This window comes from Rhinoraja longicauda, chromosome 7 (assembly GCF_053455715.1).
Source record: "Rhinoraja longicauda isolate Sanriku21f chromosome 7, sRhiLon1.1, whole genome shotgun sequence".
In the NCBI taxonomy this organism is placed as follows: domain Eukaryota; kingdom Metazoa; phylum Chordata; class Chondrichthyes; order Rajiformes; family Arhynchobatidae; genus Rhinoraja; species Rhinoraja longicauda.
In genome coordinates, this window is record NC_135959.1 from 13,969,116 (window position 1) to 13,984,257 (window position 15,142).

The following is a 15,142-nucleotide window of genomic DNA, read 5'->3' on the forward strand; positions in this document are numbered from 1 at the left end:
CTGAAATTCCTCCATGGACTTGGTCTGTTATTTGCCTTAAAAAAAAATTACAATTAAACTTCCCTGACCGCAGTAGGAAATGAGTTGTCCAGTTAATAGCAATGTTTGAATGGTTTTCCAATTATGATAGACTCTATTCTAGGCAGCTATCTGGTCTGACACCTCTGCATAATCTACTCTGTTCTGATTTCCACCACATGCGGAATTAATAATGACAACACGAGCCACTTCGTGTAAAGTGAGTCACAGAACTTTGTATTGTATCCAAGCTCAACAACACACCAGCATCTAAAAAGCAACCTGTGTGAATGCTGGCCCTCCATGAGAAGGTTAGGTTCATGAGTGTTTGCTTTGATCTTTTAGATTTGATTATTCAAGGCTGTAACAACTATCTCTAGGTTTGAATCTGCATCCCCAATTGTGCAAGAAACATTTGAAAATATTCCTCTAATTTCTACCCGTACAATAAGTTCTATTTTGCAGGTTAATTAGTTTAACTATAATCACTGTAGAAAATGCCAGTGATTTGCACAATCCTACATTATATTCTTTACAGTCAATAAAACGGAGGTTAAAAATTCAAGTTTTTAACTAAACTGGTGAGTTTGCAGTTAGGCACAGGTAGCTTTCATTTTGGCAGGATTAGTCACCTAGACAGCCAACAAGGATTTACAGAGTTGCATAGAATTGGTTATTTCTGGACTCTGAATGCATTCAGAATGAATGGCCGACTGTGTAATAGTTTCAGTCAGTGCCCCAGTGCTTACCTTTCATTGCAAGATCTCAAGCTAAGGATCAGCTGTTGCAAGACCCATACATTCTGCACTGAAAGCAACAGTGTTTTTTGCCATTTGAGAGTAGGCCACATAAGCCTTTTCCACATTTGGGAAGTTCTGGCTTATGATTGTAACATGAACTTGTCCATTCCTGTTTGCCCACGGCAACTTTTCACTCTTGCATATCAAGAATTTATGTACGTCAAAAATATTCAAAGGCGTAAAAAGCTGCTCTGTCGTAGTTATAGCTGTCACCTCACCTCGCCAGTGACCCAGATACAATCTTGACCTCCAGTGCTGTTTGTATGGAGCTTGCAAGGTCTCCCTGTGACCATGCAAGTTTACTCTGGATGCTTCAGTTTCCTCCCACATTAAAATGATGTGGTTATCTGGCCATTCTAAATTGCCTCTAGGAAGTCTAAATGAGTGATACAATATGGTTGGAAGTTGGAGTGAGGAAAGGATAAAAGATTGGATTTGTGTCAACGAATGCTTGATGGTTGGAACAGACTCAATGGGCCAAAGGCCTGTATCCTTGCTGTATTTTCTTTGACACTGACTCTTCCACTACCACACTGAGAAAGAAAGTACCTCAGGTCCTCCAATACTTTGTGTTGCTGTCCTTGCTTTCTCACACAATGTGGTTGGCACTTGCTGCCTCATTTCCTGGGCAAGATAGACACAAAATGCTGGAGTAAGTCAGCAGGTCAGGCAGCATCTCTGGAGAAACCGAGTGAGTGATGTTTTGTGTCTGAGTCCTTCCTCAGATCTTTATCACGGGCAGTCAGGGGTGGACAATAAATGTGGGAATTTCCACATCCTGTTAACACATAATTCCAAGATCTTTACTACTTTACTAATTCTGCTTATTTAACACGTTTACACCTGTCTATTGTTCTATGGGCAAGTCTGACTCCCTTGCTCTTTATCTAAAGCAGCTGCATTAATAGAATATAATATACTCTTTTGCAGAATCTTTGTATCTTGGAATAAACAGGGACTTTCCAGGACCTTAGTAGTTCATTTCATTTTTACTTTTCTGGGATTATGGAAAGTTGATTTAACAAAACAAATTATGTTTTTATGAACCGATTTCTAACCAGAAACCAGTTGATGTACGTATTCTTGAACTAGTCTTGATAATGGGCAGGGGACAAGAACTGGTTGAGCTACAATGACCTTTTATTTGGCCATTTTATGTTTAGTGGAGATGTTTGGGTTTCTCCATTTGGGTAATGTTAATACGGGTTCCTCTTCTATAGAACCTCAAGTCCCAAATTGAGAACAATTATAAGGAAACCAACATTTTCAATTAGTATTTTATATTCTTTTAAATCCGACAACTGATTGAGAACATTTTCTCTTCCCTCCAGTGTTCCTCGCATCATCCTTGCCCATGATGGTCAGTCTATATTGTGAAGACAACTGTAGAAAATGCGTCAAATATACAGAAGCTATGTACTTGGTCTCTATTTTCCCCCAGCCATGATTTGTAAAAAAAAATCTCAATGTTTGGTATGAAATTAACTCATAACAAGGAATTGAATCCCATCTGCCAGGAGAAGCCGACATACCCAACCTTTTAGCCAATGTTCGTCATTAATCCAACCTAGTCCATAGTGGCTTAAATTTTTGAATTTTCTACTGACGTGAAATTTTTCTTGCTGTGATTTACAGGGAAAGTAAAATTACAGCGCAAAACTAAAGCACAGAAAAAACGTGAAGAGAAAGACAAACGGGTAAAAGGAAAACCACTGGAGGATGAATCAAAAGATGCTGATAATGATGACAGCTCATCCACCACCACTGAAACGTCCAATCCAGACGTTGAATCACCCCTCAAGGAGGTTGGTTGTCTTTTTTACTTTAATTGAAACCTAATCTTTTTTTTTCACCAATCTTGGCTGAAGTTCTGAATCGAGTGAAAGAGTTGTTTAAAGTTTAAATTTACATTCAGGCTTCATTCTAGACACAGTAAATTAATTCTGAATTGAAAGTGCAGATGCTGAAAGTAGAAATTTGAAAGTGCTGAAAACACTTGGCAGGCAGTATCTGTGGAAATGATACAGAAGATTTCAGTTTAAAGATTTTATCAGAACTACTGAATGTTGTCAGCAATAACCACAGTTGCTGCCTAAGTCGAAGTCTTTTGAGCATTATCTCTTTTTAATTCCACATCCTTTTGAATATTTTGAAGAAAATTAGTGAATCTTTTCAGATATTCCAGATATCTTTAACCTTCATGTAAAGCAACTAACCCACAATCACTGACAGTTGCCCTCTCAACTTACGGGTCTTTCTCCCTTTCCGTTTTAAGATCCTTCCAATTGTTGAATGCTGTGACCTCCTCAAACCTATTCCCTGACACATTCATCTGTTCTCTCAAAATGTACCTCAATCCTTTTACATGCAGTGCCATGTCAGTCAGAGTTTAGCCTATCCTACAAATTCTGGGACTCGCACAAAATTTTAAAACTGCTGGAAGCACTTAGCAAATCCAACAAGATTAAACTAACATTTCTATTTCACCCCATTATAGAAATTAGAAGCTATTTAAGATTAATAGTTTAGAGAAAAAAGTAGAAAGGGACGACAGAGACTTGGGTTTGATCCTGACCATGGGTGCTGTCTGTACGGAGTTTGAATGTTCTCCCTGTGACCACACGGGTTTTCTCCGGGTGCTTTGGTTTCCTCCCACACTTCAAAGACGTTCGGGTTTGTAGGTTAATTGGCTTCAGTAAAATTGTAAATTGTCCCTAGTGTGTAGGTTGGTGCTAATGTACGGGGTGATTACTAGTCGGCACGGACTTGGTGGGGTGAAGGGCCTGTTTACGTGCTGGATCTCAAGTCTAAAGGGAGCATAGGTTGCAAGCAGCAAACTTGTGAATAAAAATAAAGCAAAGGACAGAAATGTGTGCGTGAGGATTCTCCTTGGGGTCTTGCGAAATGAAAAGTGTACTGCGGAGTGATGATCTAACTTGTGTTCAGTGACTCAACAGAGGTCATTTTCTGAACAGTGCATGTCATATTCTAGTTGGGAGGAATCTTTAATGTGGAGAGGATTTGGGGCTTTGGTGGGTTCATGAGGTAAGACAAATTGAAAATAGTCACATCCTTTGTGCTAAACTTTATGACTAAAGATTGCAGACAAAAGTTAGCTAATTTTTTTAATACATTTAGTCTCCAGATTCAGATAAGAAAAAAGGGAAGACGGTGTCATCAATCAAAGAGAAAGATGATACGGACATGTTTCAAATGTTAAAGCTTAAAGGAAGGAAATCCCTAGGAAATATCAAAAAGGAAACCCAGAACGACATTAAATCAAGGTAAAGCATGTTCGTCATGAATACTACTTTTGTAACTATTTACTTTCTTAATATTGATCGGCTCATTTTATGTTTAGTTCACTAGAGTTGCCATATACTACTCCATTAGAGAACAAACAGCGTAAGACCTTTCCATCCAAAATTGCAACAACCTTGACAAATTGCCCAAAACTAAGGAACCTGCCAAAAAGAGGTAGGTAGTTCACATTTTTGTTGAATTATATTCAGAAGTTGTCATGCTTTTTGATGTTGAGACTAATGATTATCAAAAAATATTTTTCTCCAGTGCTTGGTAAACTAGATGCAAGACCATCGCCACTGGTCAAGTTTCTTTCAGGCGGTTCTGGTCAGGAGATGGGAAATAGCAGCAGTTCAGAGGGAGAGAAAGATTCTCCACCACCAGAGTGGGACATTGTACCTGTTACCAAGTCTAGCAGCAGTAAGTCTATCTTTACTATTTGTTTTGTTTTTATTGTTGCTAGTATCGCATTTGACATTGTACTTGTCAAAATATGATTTGACCCGTCTATTTTCAAGTTTCAACCTGTCGTGATTTAGCAACCATCCCACAGGAAAGGATGTTGTTATTTGTGAACCATGGGGCATGTAATTTGTTTGCAAGCAAGTGGCTCATTTATTTTTGTACTCTGGTGCTTCCTTTTGAATTGGAAACTTGTCTAGTAGGTGGAATTTAAAGTCTAAGCATTGAAATGGGACTGAATTGTGTTTTATGAATAAATTAGATGTTTTAAGATGACCGGTTTGTTTCCTGTTGCTTTAAAGGTTCAGACAGTCTTCAACAGCTCTCCATCCAGACCCTTAATGCAGACGTTTTCCTGAAGAGACAATGCTCGCCTATGCATGGACCTCCATCTCCTCCACTTGGATCACCCCACAATTTAATTATCCGTGCTCCCAGCTACAGCAGCATTGTCAACAATAGGTATAGTTTACTATTCATCCTTTTTCCTCATCTATGTGCGTGTTTTATTTGTCTCTCTGCCCAGAGCTTACATCGCAAAAGAAAAGGAGCTCATGCATGTTACAAAATTGAAGTTTTACAAGATTGGTGTCGTAGAGCTTGATATCGTTCGGTCAATATTCAATAGAAGTTTAAAGTCTGAACTTGATCTATCTTTCATTCCTTATCGTCAAAGGCATTTCATGGGAATTAGTTCTAGTTCAGTTTATTATCGTTGCGCGTGCCGAGGTACAGTGAAAAGCTTTTTTTGTTGCGTGCTAACCAGTCAGCGGAAAGACTATACGTGATTACAATCAACCTGTCCACAGTGTACAGATACTGGATAAAGGGAATAACTTTTAACGCAAGGTAAAGTCTGATTAAAGAGTTCAAAGGTCTCCAATGAGGTAAATGGTAGGTCCGGACCGCTCTTTAATTGGTGATAGAATGGTTCAGATCCCTGAAAACAGCTGGGAAGAAGCTGTCTGGATCGGGAGGGGGAGGGCTGAAATGAATAGACTTTTAAGCGAGGTATTCCTCTGCACTATCACAGCCGGGAAGGTTGTAATTATGCAGTTATACATCAGTTCCTCATCACTTTATAATGCTTCATCAAAGTGTAAAACAACATTACCCATATCATAAACCTTATCCAAATGAAGCTAAGCAGTGTCAATATAAATCAATAACACTGCAGATGCCGAAAATCTGAAATATAATCAGAAAATGGTTTATATGCTCATCAAATCAGGCAGCATCTGAAAGCGGAAATCAACATTTCAGGTGAAAGGCCATGCCATCAGAAGTACGCAAGAGTTTTATAAGTTGCAGAGAGGTTAGGCTGATCTCAGTTGGGCCAATATGGAACAAATACTATTTTGATAATCTTGGCAATTTGCTTCTAAATATGTTATACTTCACAAGCTTTATCTTCTGGGTTTATTTTTTCTGTATTTGTCTTATCTGTAACTTTTAACTTGGTTTGATTTTGATTGTAGTGCCATCTGCCAATTTGAAATGTTAAATCAAAAGCTAACATTAGTATTGGCACAGCCCTGCGAACTAGCCACCATTATCGTAGTGCTGACGACACTGTTCCAACTAATATACCGATTCTGATTTAATTTCATGTGCCAAATAATATTACAACAGTTTCCAGACTGTATCTTTCACCAAATTCTGGAACGTTGGAAAATTCCTGTCCAGCACTTGGATTTCCTCTCAGCTCCTTTTAGTTCATTTACATTCAAAATTACACGTTTTTCTGATCATGGCTAGTTATACAATTGGCCAGCAAGTGCCTTTAATTACATTATCATTAGTCTCGTGCATATTCCATTAAACATATTGTAGAAATTATCTCAGCCAATTTGTTTGCAGCAGTTCAGGATGCCTTCAAATCCCTACCTGGGACCTCTGATCTTTCAATTGCAAAGCATTAGCTGATTCCATAATATTTCTTTCATGTTGGACTTTATTTCGTCCCATTTTCGTTTATTATCCATGTATTGCGTCATCGTTTTCTACCATTATTGCATCCATTTGTTTTATCGTCATCACTCCTTGTGTGTGACATGCTTTATAATCCAGAGTGCCTATCTAATGTTGAATTAAATTCTTAGATTCATATCTTCCTTCAAATTTTATATTTGTATTCAATTTTCCTGACCATGTCTTTCAACTTCCAACATCAATCTTTTGCAATCTTCTCAAACATCACTTTCCACATAGAAATGTGCATTGGACTGGAACAAGGTCATTTTAACCCCCTGGCATTTGAGTTAGTTGAATTCAAGAGATGCTTGTTAGATTAGAAATTGATCAATTTCTTGCACGTTTAAACTATGTTTACATGTCATAGAACTACCAGAAATAAGGATTTAATTTAGACGTTGATAATCCTTAATAATCCATTGATAAAGGTATTCAGCACCACATCCTTTCAGCTGGAATGATTAACTGTGAAATGATAATGGCATATCACAATTTTTTTTTAAATTAACTATAGCCTCTTTTTTCCTCTCCACTTTCTCAATAACTCATACTTATTTGCTCTGTTTTGCTTCTGAAATTTTATTCGGTAGTTTACTATCCCATCCTGTAAAAAGACAAAAAAAGCTGGAGTAACTCAGTGGGTCAGGTATTATCTTTGAACATGGATAGGTGATGTTTCAGGTCGGAACCCTTCCTCAGACTGACTGTGATGGGGGGCGGAGGGAGAAAGAAAGCTGTAAGAAAGGAGGGGCAGGACAAAACTTGGCGAGTAATCGGTGGATACAGGTGAGGGCAATTTTTGATAGGCAAATTGTTGGGCAAAGGCCAGTGATTAAAAAGACAAAGTGTGAGATGAGGATAGAAGAGGTGCCAAGGAAGAAATGGAAGGGGTAGGAGAGAAATGGAGGCGAGTCCAGATGGGGCACATGGAAGAGAAGGGGAAGAAAAGGAAAAGAGGTTGTTGGTAGGTTAGTTGCCTAAAATTAGCGAATTCAATGTTCCTACCATTAGGATGTAAGCGATCCAAGCCGAATATGAGGTGCTGTTCCTCCAGTTTGCCTGTGGTCTCACTCTGGCAATGGTGAAGGCCCAGGACAGAAAAGTCAGTATGGGAAGTGGAGTTAAATTGGTTAGGAACTGGGAAATCCAGCAACCCACCACCACAATCAGTCTGATGAAGAAGGGTCTCGACCCGAAATATCACCTATCCACGGTCTCCTGAGATGCAGCCCGAATCGCTGTTACACTAGCACTTTGTCTTTCTTTTTCGTAAACCAGCATCTACAGTTCCCTGTATCACCTTATCCTATCCTGCAGCTGAGATTGACCAACGGTTTTTAAACATGCATAAGGGTTTATTAACTGCTTAGTTAATAGTAATTTATTATTTATCTCTCCTTGTCTCCTGAAATCCAGGTCCCTGATAATTTGCACAAATATCCTTCATTGTATTAGCAGTTAATTAGCTTTCCTGGCTAAGTGAACACATGGATCAAATTGGCAACCTTCATGTATGGAATACCAAACCATGTAGACCACGGTAGATCTAGGGATGGTCAATCTTTCGGGTTGGGACTTTTGCCTTCACAGACCCTTGACTTGACTTGCTGAGTTTCTGCAGCAGTTTGTTTGCTCCAGATTCCAGTATTTATTTTGTCATCACGGTATATCTTATCGAAACGTATAAGATTATTAAGGGGTTGGGCACGTTAGAGGCAGGAAACATGTTCCCAATGTTGGGGGAGTCCAGAACCAGGGGCCACAGTTTAAGAATAAGGGGTAGGCCATTTAGAACTGAGATGAGGAAAAACTTTTTCAGTCAGAGTTGTTAATCTGTGGAATTCTCTGCTTCAGAAGGCAGTGGAGGCCAATTCTCTGAATGCATTCAAGAGAGAGCTAGATAGAGCACTTAAGGATAGCGGAGTCAGGGAGTATGGGGAGAAGGCAGGAAAGGGGTACTGATTGAGAATGATCAGCCATGATCACATTGAATGGCGGTGCTGGCCGAATGGCCTCTTGCACCTATTGTCTATTGTATGTAGTATCTGCTGATTTACAGAGTATTTTTACATACTCTGTATGTAGGTGCTGAATGCCTGGAAAGGGTTGCCATTAGTGGTGGTGAAAGCAAGTACAATGGTGTTGTTTAAGAGACTTTTAGGTAGGCACATGGATATGCTGAGAACAGAGGGATATGGATCATGTACAGGCAGATGAGATAAATGTATCTTGGCATACGAAAAGGACTGTTCCATGCTGTACTGTTCTATGTTCTATTTGTAAAACAAATTGGGCAAGATTAACCCCTCTGCCCAGAGTGGATAAGAGAAAGTTACTCATTGTTCCTGAATCTGATTGTTTAGCTTGTGTATCTCATAAAAGCTGCTGAAAATGTTTATGAACTAGGTGTAACTAATTTTGCAACAGCAGCCAGCTCCCCTTTTCACCCGCTCCTATGGTCAAACTTCATAATTTGCCAATAATCACTCAAATCTGTCAAATTGTTGCCAAAGTGGTGTCTGCATATGAGATTGTGATCAGGTTATTCATGAACTCAAAAACTATGAAAACATAAGTTCATTTATAGTTTATAAAGTTATAGCTTTTTTATTTTTTGGGCGAGGGTCTAGGGCACACAATCTATAATGTAAAGTGATGTTGAAACGCTTGTATCAAGTTGAGGGATGAAGTATGTATTGGGCGTGGAATAAGAAGCAGCATTTTGTGCAATTACAGAGAATAATATGAAAATCATTAAATATAATTTCTCCACAACCCTGAATATGTGGGGTTTTTTTGTACATTTATGAACTGCATGCAACTAACTTTACACCAATACAGTGCTGTGGATTTTCTGAATGTATTTTGATTTGTTCTCCTTCTTTTGCACCTTGCTTTTGCAGTGACTGTATTAAATCAGCAAATGGTAAATCCAAAATCACGAAAACAGCATCTCTCCCTGGGAAAAATGGCAATCCCACGTTCGCTGCAGTGGCTGCGGGTTATGACAAGAGTCCAGGTATTAACCGTTCCCACATTCCTAAACGTTGGAACTGTGCACAAGGAGCAAGCATGTCCATGTCTTTATTGTGACCTGCTCAAACACAATATGAAATATTCAGTTTATTTTTAATATTTTTAGGTAGCACCGCCGGTCCAATGAAAGCACCCTTGAACAAAGCTGAAGCATGTGGCAACATTCCATATTGTCCTAGTGTTGCTTCTTTTGACAGTGATGAGTCTGATAACAGGTACATAATTATAAGTCATCGAATTGATTTAAGTTTTGCATTGAATATGAAAAATATTACTCTTTGGACCCTTTCAATTACAGTACCAAATGACAGCTTTGTGAAAATTATTGCTAATTTTTGGGGGATAATGTACGTGAATCAAAATTTCACTAAGGATAATTTCTGAGCAGATTTTAAAATAATAGAGATGAGCATTAACTATTTTCACACGGTGTAAAAACAAAAATGTTCATTGTTTCTTCCTTCCATTTTAGCTCGAGTTTGTTGAGTCCATGCAGTATTAGTGCCACCAGCACTTCTGAGTTTGCTCCACCTAACTCGTTCTCAGCTTTTGGACCAAGTAATTCTTTCAATCTTACTGGAGGTAATGTGATCAAACTAATGAATGATTTGTTTGATAGAATTCTTTAAGTAAAGTAGTCCAAAAAAGTGGCTTTGATATATGTTTTTGTTTTACCGCTGTTCATTTTGAATTACGGACAATGAATGAGCATATGTAAATTAGACTTGCCGATCTGTCTATGACGTGGCTGTTGAGAATCGGCAATATTCTCAATGTAGAAGTGCTGTGTGTTTATAAATTCATAAGTTGTAGGATCAGAATTCAGCCCATCAAGTCTACTCTGCCATTCAATAATGGCTGATCTATCTTTTCCCCCCCAACCCCATTCTCCTGCCTTCTCCCTATAACCCTGACACCCGTACTAATCAAGAATCTATCTATCTCCACCTTAAAAAAAATATCCAACGAATTCCACAGATTCACCACCTTCTAAAGAAATTCCTCCTCATCTCCTTTCTAAAGGTACGTCCTTTTATTCTGAGGCTGTGGCCTCTGGTCCTAGACTCTTCTACTTGTGGAAACATCCTCTGCCCATCCACTCTACCCAGGCCTTTCACTATTCGGCTTATGTCAAATCACATCACATATTTCAACTTGCAAGTGGCTCAGTGTTAGTACTTGAAGACTATAGACCAGAGTTATATCAGATTAGGATCAGGGGGTGGCAATTGCAATTTGGTGTGTGATGCATGGTAAATTAACCAGAGGTTTCTGCTCCTGCTAGAAGTTTACAGGGTAAGGTGGAACTTAATTGTGATTTCCCTCTTCTTTATTGTTGTCGAATGACAAATGGAGCAAATGGAGCTGCGGAAATGTACACCAAAGTTTCTGAAGAAGGAATTCCAAAGATTCACAACCCCTCATAAAGACCTTTCTCACTTCAATCCTAAATAGCAGCCCCTGTCGTATGTGCCTGTATTCCCGGTTCTTGGATTTCTTTCAGACAGGGAAAATACATTCCCAGCATTTGTCTTGTGATGCAGCATGAGATATTTAATTTAAATAAGGGACTTCTAATTCTGTAAAACTTTTGGAAATTGAGATTCGTTCTGCTGTATTCAAATAATCCCGTTTTCCATGAAGCTTTCCATGGAATGAGACAGTTAATCTGCGTTACATTCCCTCTGAATAAGGAAACAAAAACCCTTGCAGGTGGTGTCTCACCAGTGAACTATACCATTGTAGTTTGTTTCCTTTATGACAGAATCACAATATCAAGGTTATAAAGACAAATATAATCTTCTGTTATACCTGTCTGTTGACTTTGTATGCATAAGGACTCTCAGGTTTCCCTGAACAATATTTTCCTATCGAATGCCATCTGAAAAATGTCTCTCTTAAAAAGAAAAATAAATTCTACCAAATGAATAACTTGGATTTTCACATTTGTCCACCGTATCTCACTGTGGCATTAGGCTTAGGGGACTTGCCATCTTAGACAAGTTTTACTTTCATCAGATCATCTCCAAAAGATTACACTTTGAGCACTAATTTCACTTTTATTCAAATGCCATTAAAGACGGGCATGTTTGTAGGTCAGCTTAACCTATTGTCTCATTTGATTGATTAAAATGTAGTCCTGAAAGCATTTTTTGACTTGCTGCCAGATTCTTGCCAGTTTGGCGGTGCCCGGGGATTAGGCCACTCCCTGGGTCATCCCCCTCGGCACTGAGTGGACAGTGCTGGGGAGGGGTCTGGAGCTATGGGGTTTGCCTGAAGGGGCTAGAGTGAACTCGTGCGGGAAACTGAAGAGAGTGAATGCTCTGATGCTACAGGGCGTCTTGCCTGATTCCTGCTGCGTCCAGACCCACTACACCAGTGTGTTTTCAGGGAATGTGGCTCAAAGGTAAATGTGTAGCCCAGGTGACCATTTCCCACCTTTCTTTTTCACAGTAATAACAATTCAGATGAAAACCTCTGATTGGGAGGGTTTGGGGAAGAGACACACGAGATGTAAAGGGATATGCATATCATCAGGTATTTGCAAAATAAATTAGTTCAGGGAGTGAGTTTATTATCTCAAATTACTATAAATTGAGCGTAGACTCTGGATATTCTGTGTGAAAGTGTTATCAAGCACGCAAGTGTGATACAGAATCGATGTTGACATGGAAGATATGCAAATATTAATCAACATGATGCAAAGTAAATGCAACTACTAACAATGGTATTGGTCAACACCCCTGTTTACTTGTCCAATAGTCTGAGCAGCCATGTTACAAGTCATAAGTTCATAAGTGATAGGAGTAGAATTAGGCCCTTTGGCCCATCAAGTTTACGCCATTCAATCATGGCTGATCTATCTCTCCTTCCTAACCCCATTCTCCTGCCTTCTGACACCTGTATTAATCAAAAATCCGTCTTATCTCTACCTTAAAAATATCCAGTGACTTGGCCTCTACAGCCTTCTGTGGCAAAGAATTCCACAGATTCACCACCCTCTGACTAAAGAAATTTCTCCATCTCCTTCCTAAAAGAACGTCCTTTAATCCTGAGCCTATGATCTCTATCCTGGACTCTCCCACTAGTGGAAGCATCCTCTCCACATCCACTCTATCCACGCCTTTCACTATTCTGTTTGTTTCAATGAGGTCCCCCCTCATTCTTCTAAACTCTAGTGAGTACAAGCCCAGTACTGACAAACGCTCATCATGTTTATTAATTATGTTTTGCCTTTATAAGAAGGGGTTAAATTACTTGCCTGGAATGTGCTGCCAGAGGTGGTGGTGGAAGCAGCAGATAGAATAGTGACGTTTAAGAAGCTTTTAGATAGACACATAAATATGTAGGGAGTGGAAGGATATGGATCACTTGCTGAAAGAGATTGGTTTAACTTGGTATCTTGCTTGGCACAGGCATTGTGGGCCAACGGGCTTGCTGTACTGTTCAAAGATTATCATTATTGTCATGTGTACTGCAATACAGTGATAAGCTTTGTTCTTTTACAGAAACAACTTTATAGGATTCGAAATACAGATTCTATTGAATCTATAAACTAAATATATTTGTTTTAAATGCACTGGCTAATATACTGTGGCCTCTGGGGTGCAATTAAAATCCACTGATTTTCTCTCGGAGGGGGAGAGTACCTGCTGCCATTGTGTTGTGCAACTGACCTAGTGTACATAGTGCTGAACAACTAATGTCCTTGTAGACAGTAGAGAGCCCAAGTGGCTGGAATCTAGATATTGCCTAATGACTGCGTTGGGTTTAGGTTTATTATTATTGTCATGTGTACCAAGGTACAATGAAGAGCTTTGTTTAGCATGATTTCCAAACAGATTAACCAGGTACTATACTTAAATACAATAAAGTCAAACTCAAGTACAATGGAAAGAGCAAAGAATGCAGAATATAGTTCTCAGCAATGTAACTCATCAGTTCCGTAGACAATGGGGTAGAGGTGAATCGGACAGTACCCTAACTTAAGGAAGGACTATTTAGAAGCCTGATAACAGAGGGGAAGAAACTGTCCCTGAGCCTGGTGATGCGTGCTTTCATTCGTCTAAACCTTCTGCCAGACAGGACCAGGGACACGAATGAATGACCGAGGCGGGACAAGTCTTTGATTGTGTTGGCTGTTTTTCCGAGGTGGCGTGAAGTATAGATGGAGTCATTGGCGTGAAGTGTAGTCTGAATGGGCTGGGCTACATCTATAACTCACTGCAATTTCATGTTGTCTTGGGCAGAGCTGTTCCCGAATCAAGCTGTGATGCAACCCAACAACAGTATGCTTTCACTGTAGAAGTTTGTAAGAGTCATTGGAGACATGTCAACTTCCCTCAATCTCCTCGGGAAGTAGAGGTATAGGTGTACCTTTCTTGGTTGTCACATCAATGTGGTTGGTACATGGTAATATTAACGCCAAGGAACTTGAAGCTCAACCACTTCGGCACCATTGATGCCGTTTGGACATGTCGATAACTAGCTCCTTCGTCTTGCCGACATTGAGGGAGAGTTTATTGCCCTTGCACCATGCCACCAAGTTCTCCAACTCCTTCCTCTACTTCGTCTTGTCTTTGCTTGTGACCCGACCCTCCACAGTGGTGTCATCTCTAGAGTGTACCTTGCTGGTTTGGGGGAAATGATCTGCCCTTTAAATAATTTTTATCCTTCTCCCCATATACAAATGTGATGGAAAATGTGAATTTTGGGCTGGGTAATTTTAGCCACAATTGATTGAGACTTTTGAATACAACAAGTGTATTTTTTTACTGTAGCGACAAGGAACTCCAGATGCCTGTCCTACAAAAAAAAATCAAATTGCTGGATTAACTCAATGGGTAAGGCAGCTGAGCCACTGAGTTATTCCAACACTTTGTGTACTTTTCATTGTACTGATCTTCCTTGGTGACAGCATTCAAACTCCATGGCACAATGAAACCAACACAATTGAGCAGTAAATGAAATGTTACAGAATAAAAATGTTTCGGTAGAGAATAAAGACCTTTATCCTGTGCATTATAATGATGGAGATGGCTGATGTGCATTGTTGTTGTTCTCCTCCAGAGGTCTTCAGCTCGCATGTACTCTCAAGAGCCACCTTTATCAATCAAGAAGTTGCCCATAATTGGCCTGATTACAGTTCTCCATCTACATCAATTTGGGATACATCAGCTGATGCTCGAAATAGCTGGCCAACTAGTACTGTCTCTCCAACTCATTCAACTCCAGTAAGTAATTCCGTCTTGGTGTCAGTGCTGGTTCCAATTTGATTTTGCCAACAATTCATTTGCAGAGGGGAAGTATTTGTGTGTGTTTTTTTTAAACTAGGCAACTTGAGGGAATTGACTTTCGATGTCTAAAGACTGAAGTTGTGTATTTTGTATTTGTGCAATGAGTTTTAGGTTCACAGAAAAAAATCTAAATGTGATTTGCAAATTTGCCTGTGCCAAGCATCCATTGAGCCCAGCCAGCAAGACTCCTATCTATCTCCATGATATTGTGGCTGTTCTTAATCCCTACCTTCAAGATCCTAGAGACCAATG

The 15,142-nt window shown here is 39.5% G+C and overlaps 1 protein-coding gene across 2 annotated transcripts in view; it reads left to right on the top strand.

Moving 5' to 3' along the window:
- tmem131 (transmembrane protein 131) overlaps positions 1-15,142 on the top strand; it is a 157,661-nt gene that overhangs the window by 140,511 nt on the left and 2,008 nt on the right. The window contains exons 32-41 of one of the 2 annotated variants that reach the window (XM_078402120.1): positions 2,454-2,623; positions 3,957-4,102; positions 4,180-4,295; positions 4,389-4,541; positions 4,886-5,045; positions 9,461-9,576; positions 9,700-9,808; positions 10,066-10,175; positions 12,048-12,131; positions 14,664-14,827. In XM_078402120.1, coding sequence (XP_078258246.1) covers positions 2,454-2,623; positions 3,957-4,102; positions 4,180-4,295; positions 4,389-4,541; positions 4,886-5,045; positions 9,461-9,576; positions 9,700-9,808; positions 10,066-10,175; positions 12,048-12,131; positions 14,664-14,827 — 1,328 coding nt within the window. The remainder of the gene's footprint in view (positions 1-2,453; positions 2,624-3,956; positions 4,103-4,179; positions 4,296-4,388; positions 4,542-4,885; positions 5,046-9,460; positions 9,577-9,699; positions 9,809-10,065; positions 10,176-12,047; positions 12,132-14,663; positions 14,828-15,142) is intronic. The other variant, XM_078402121.1, reaches the window with a different exon arrangement.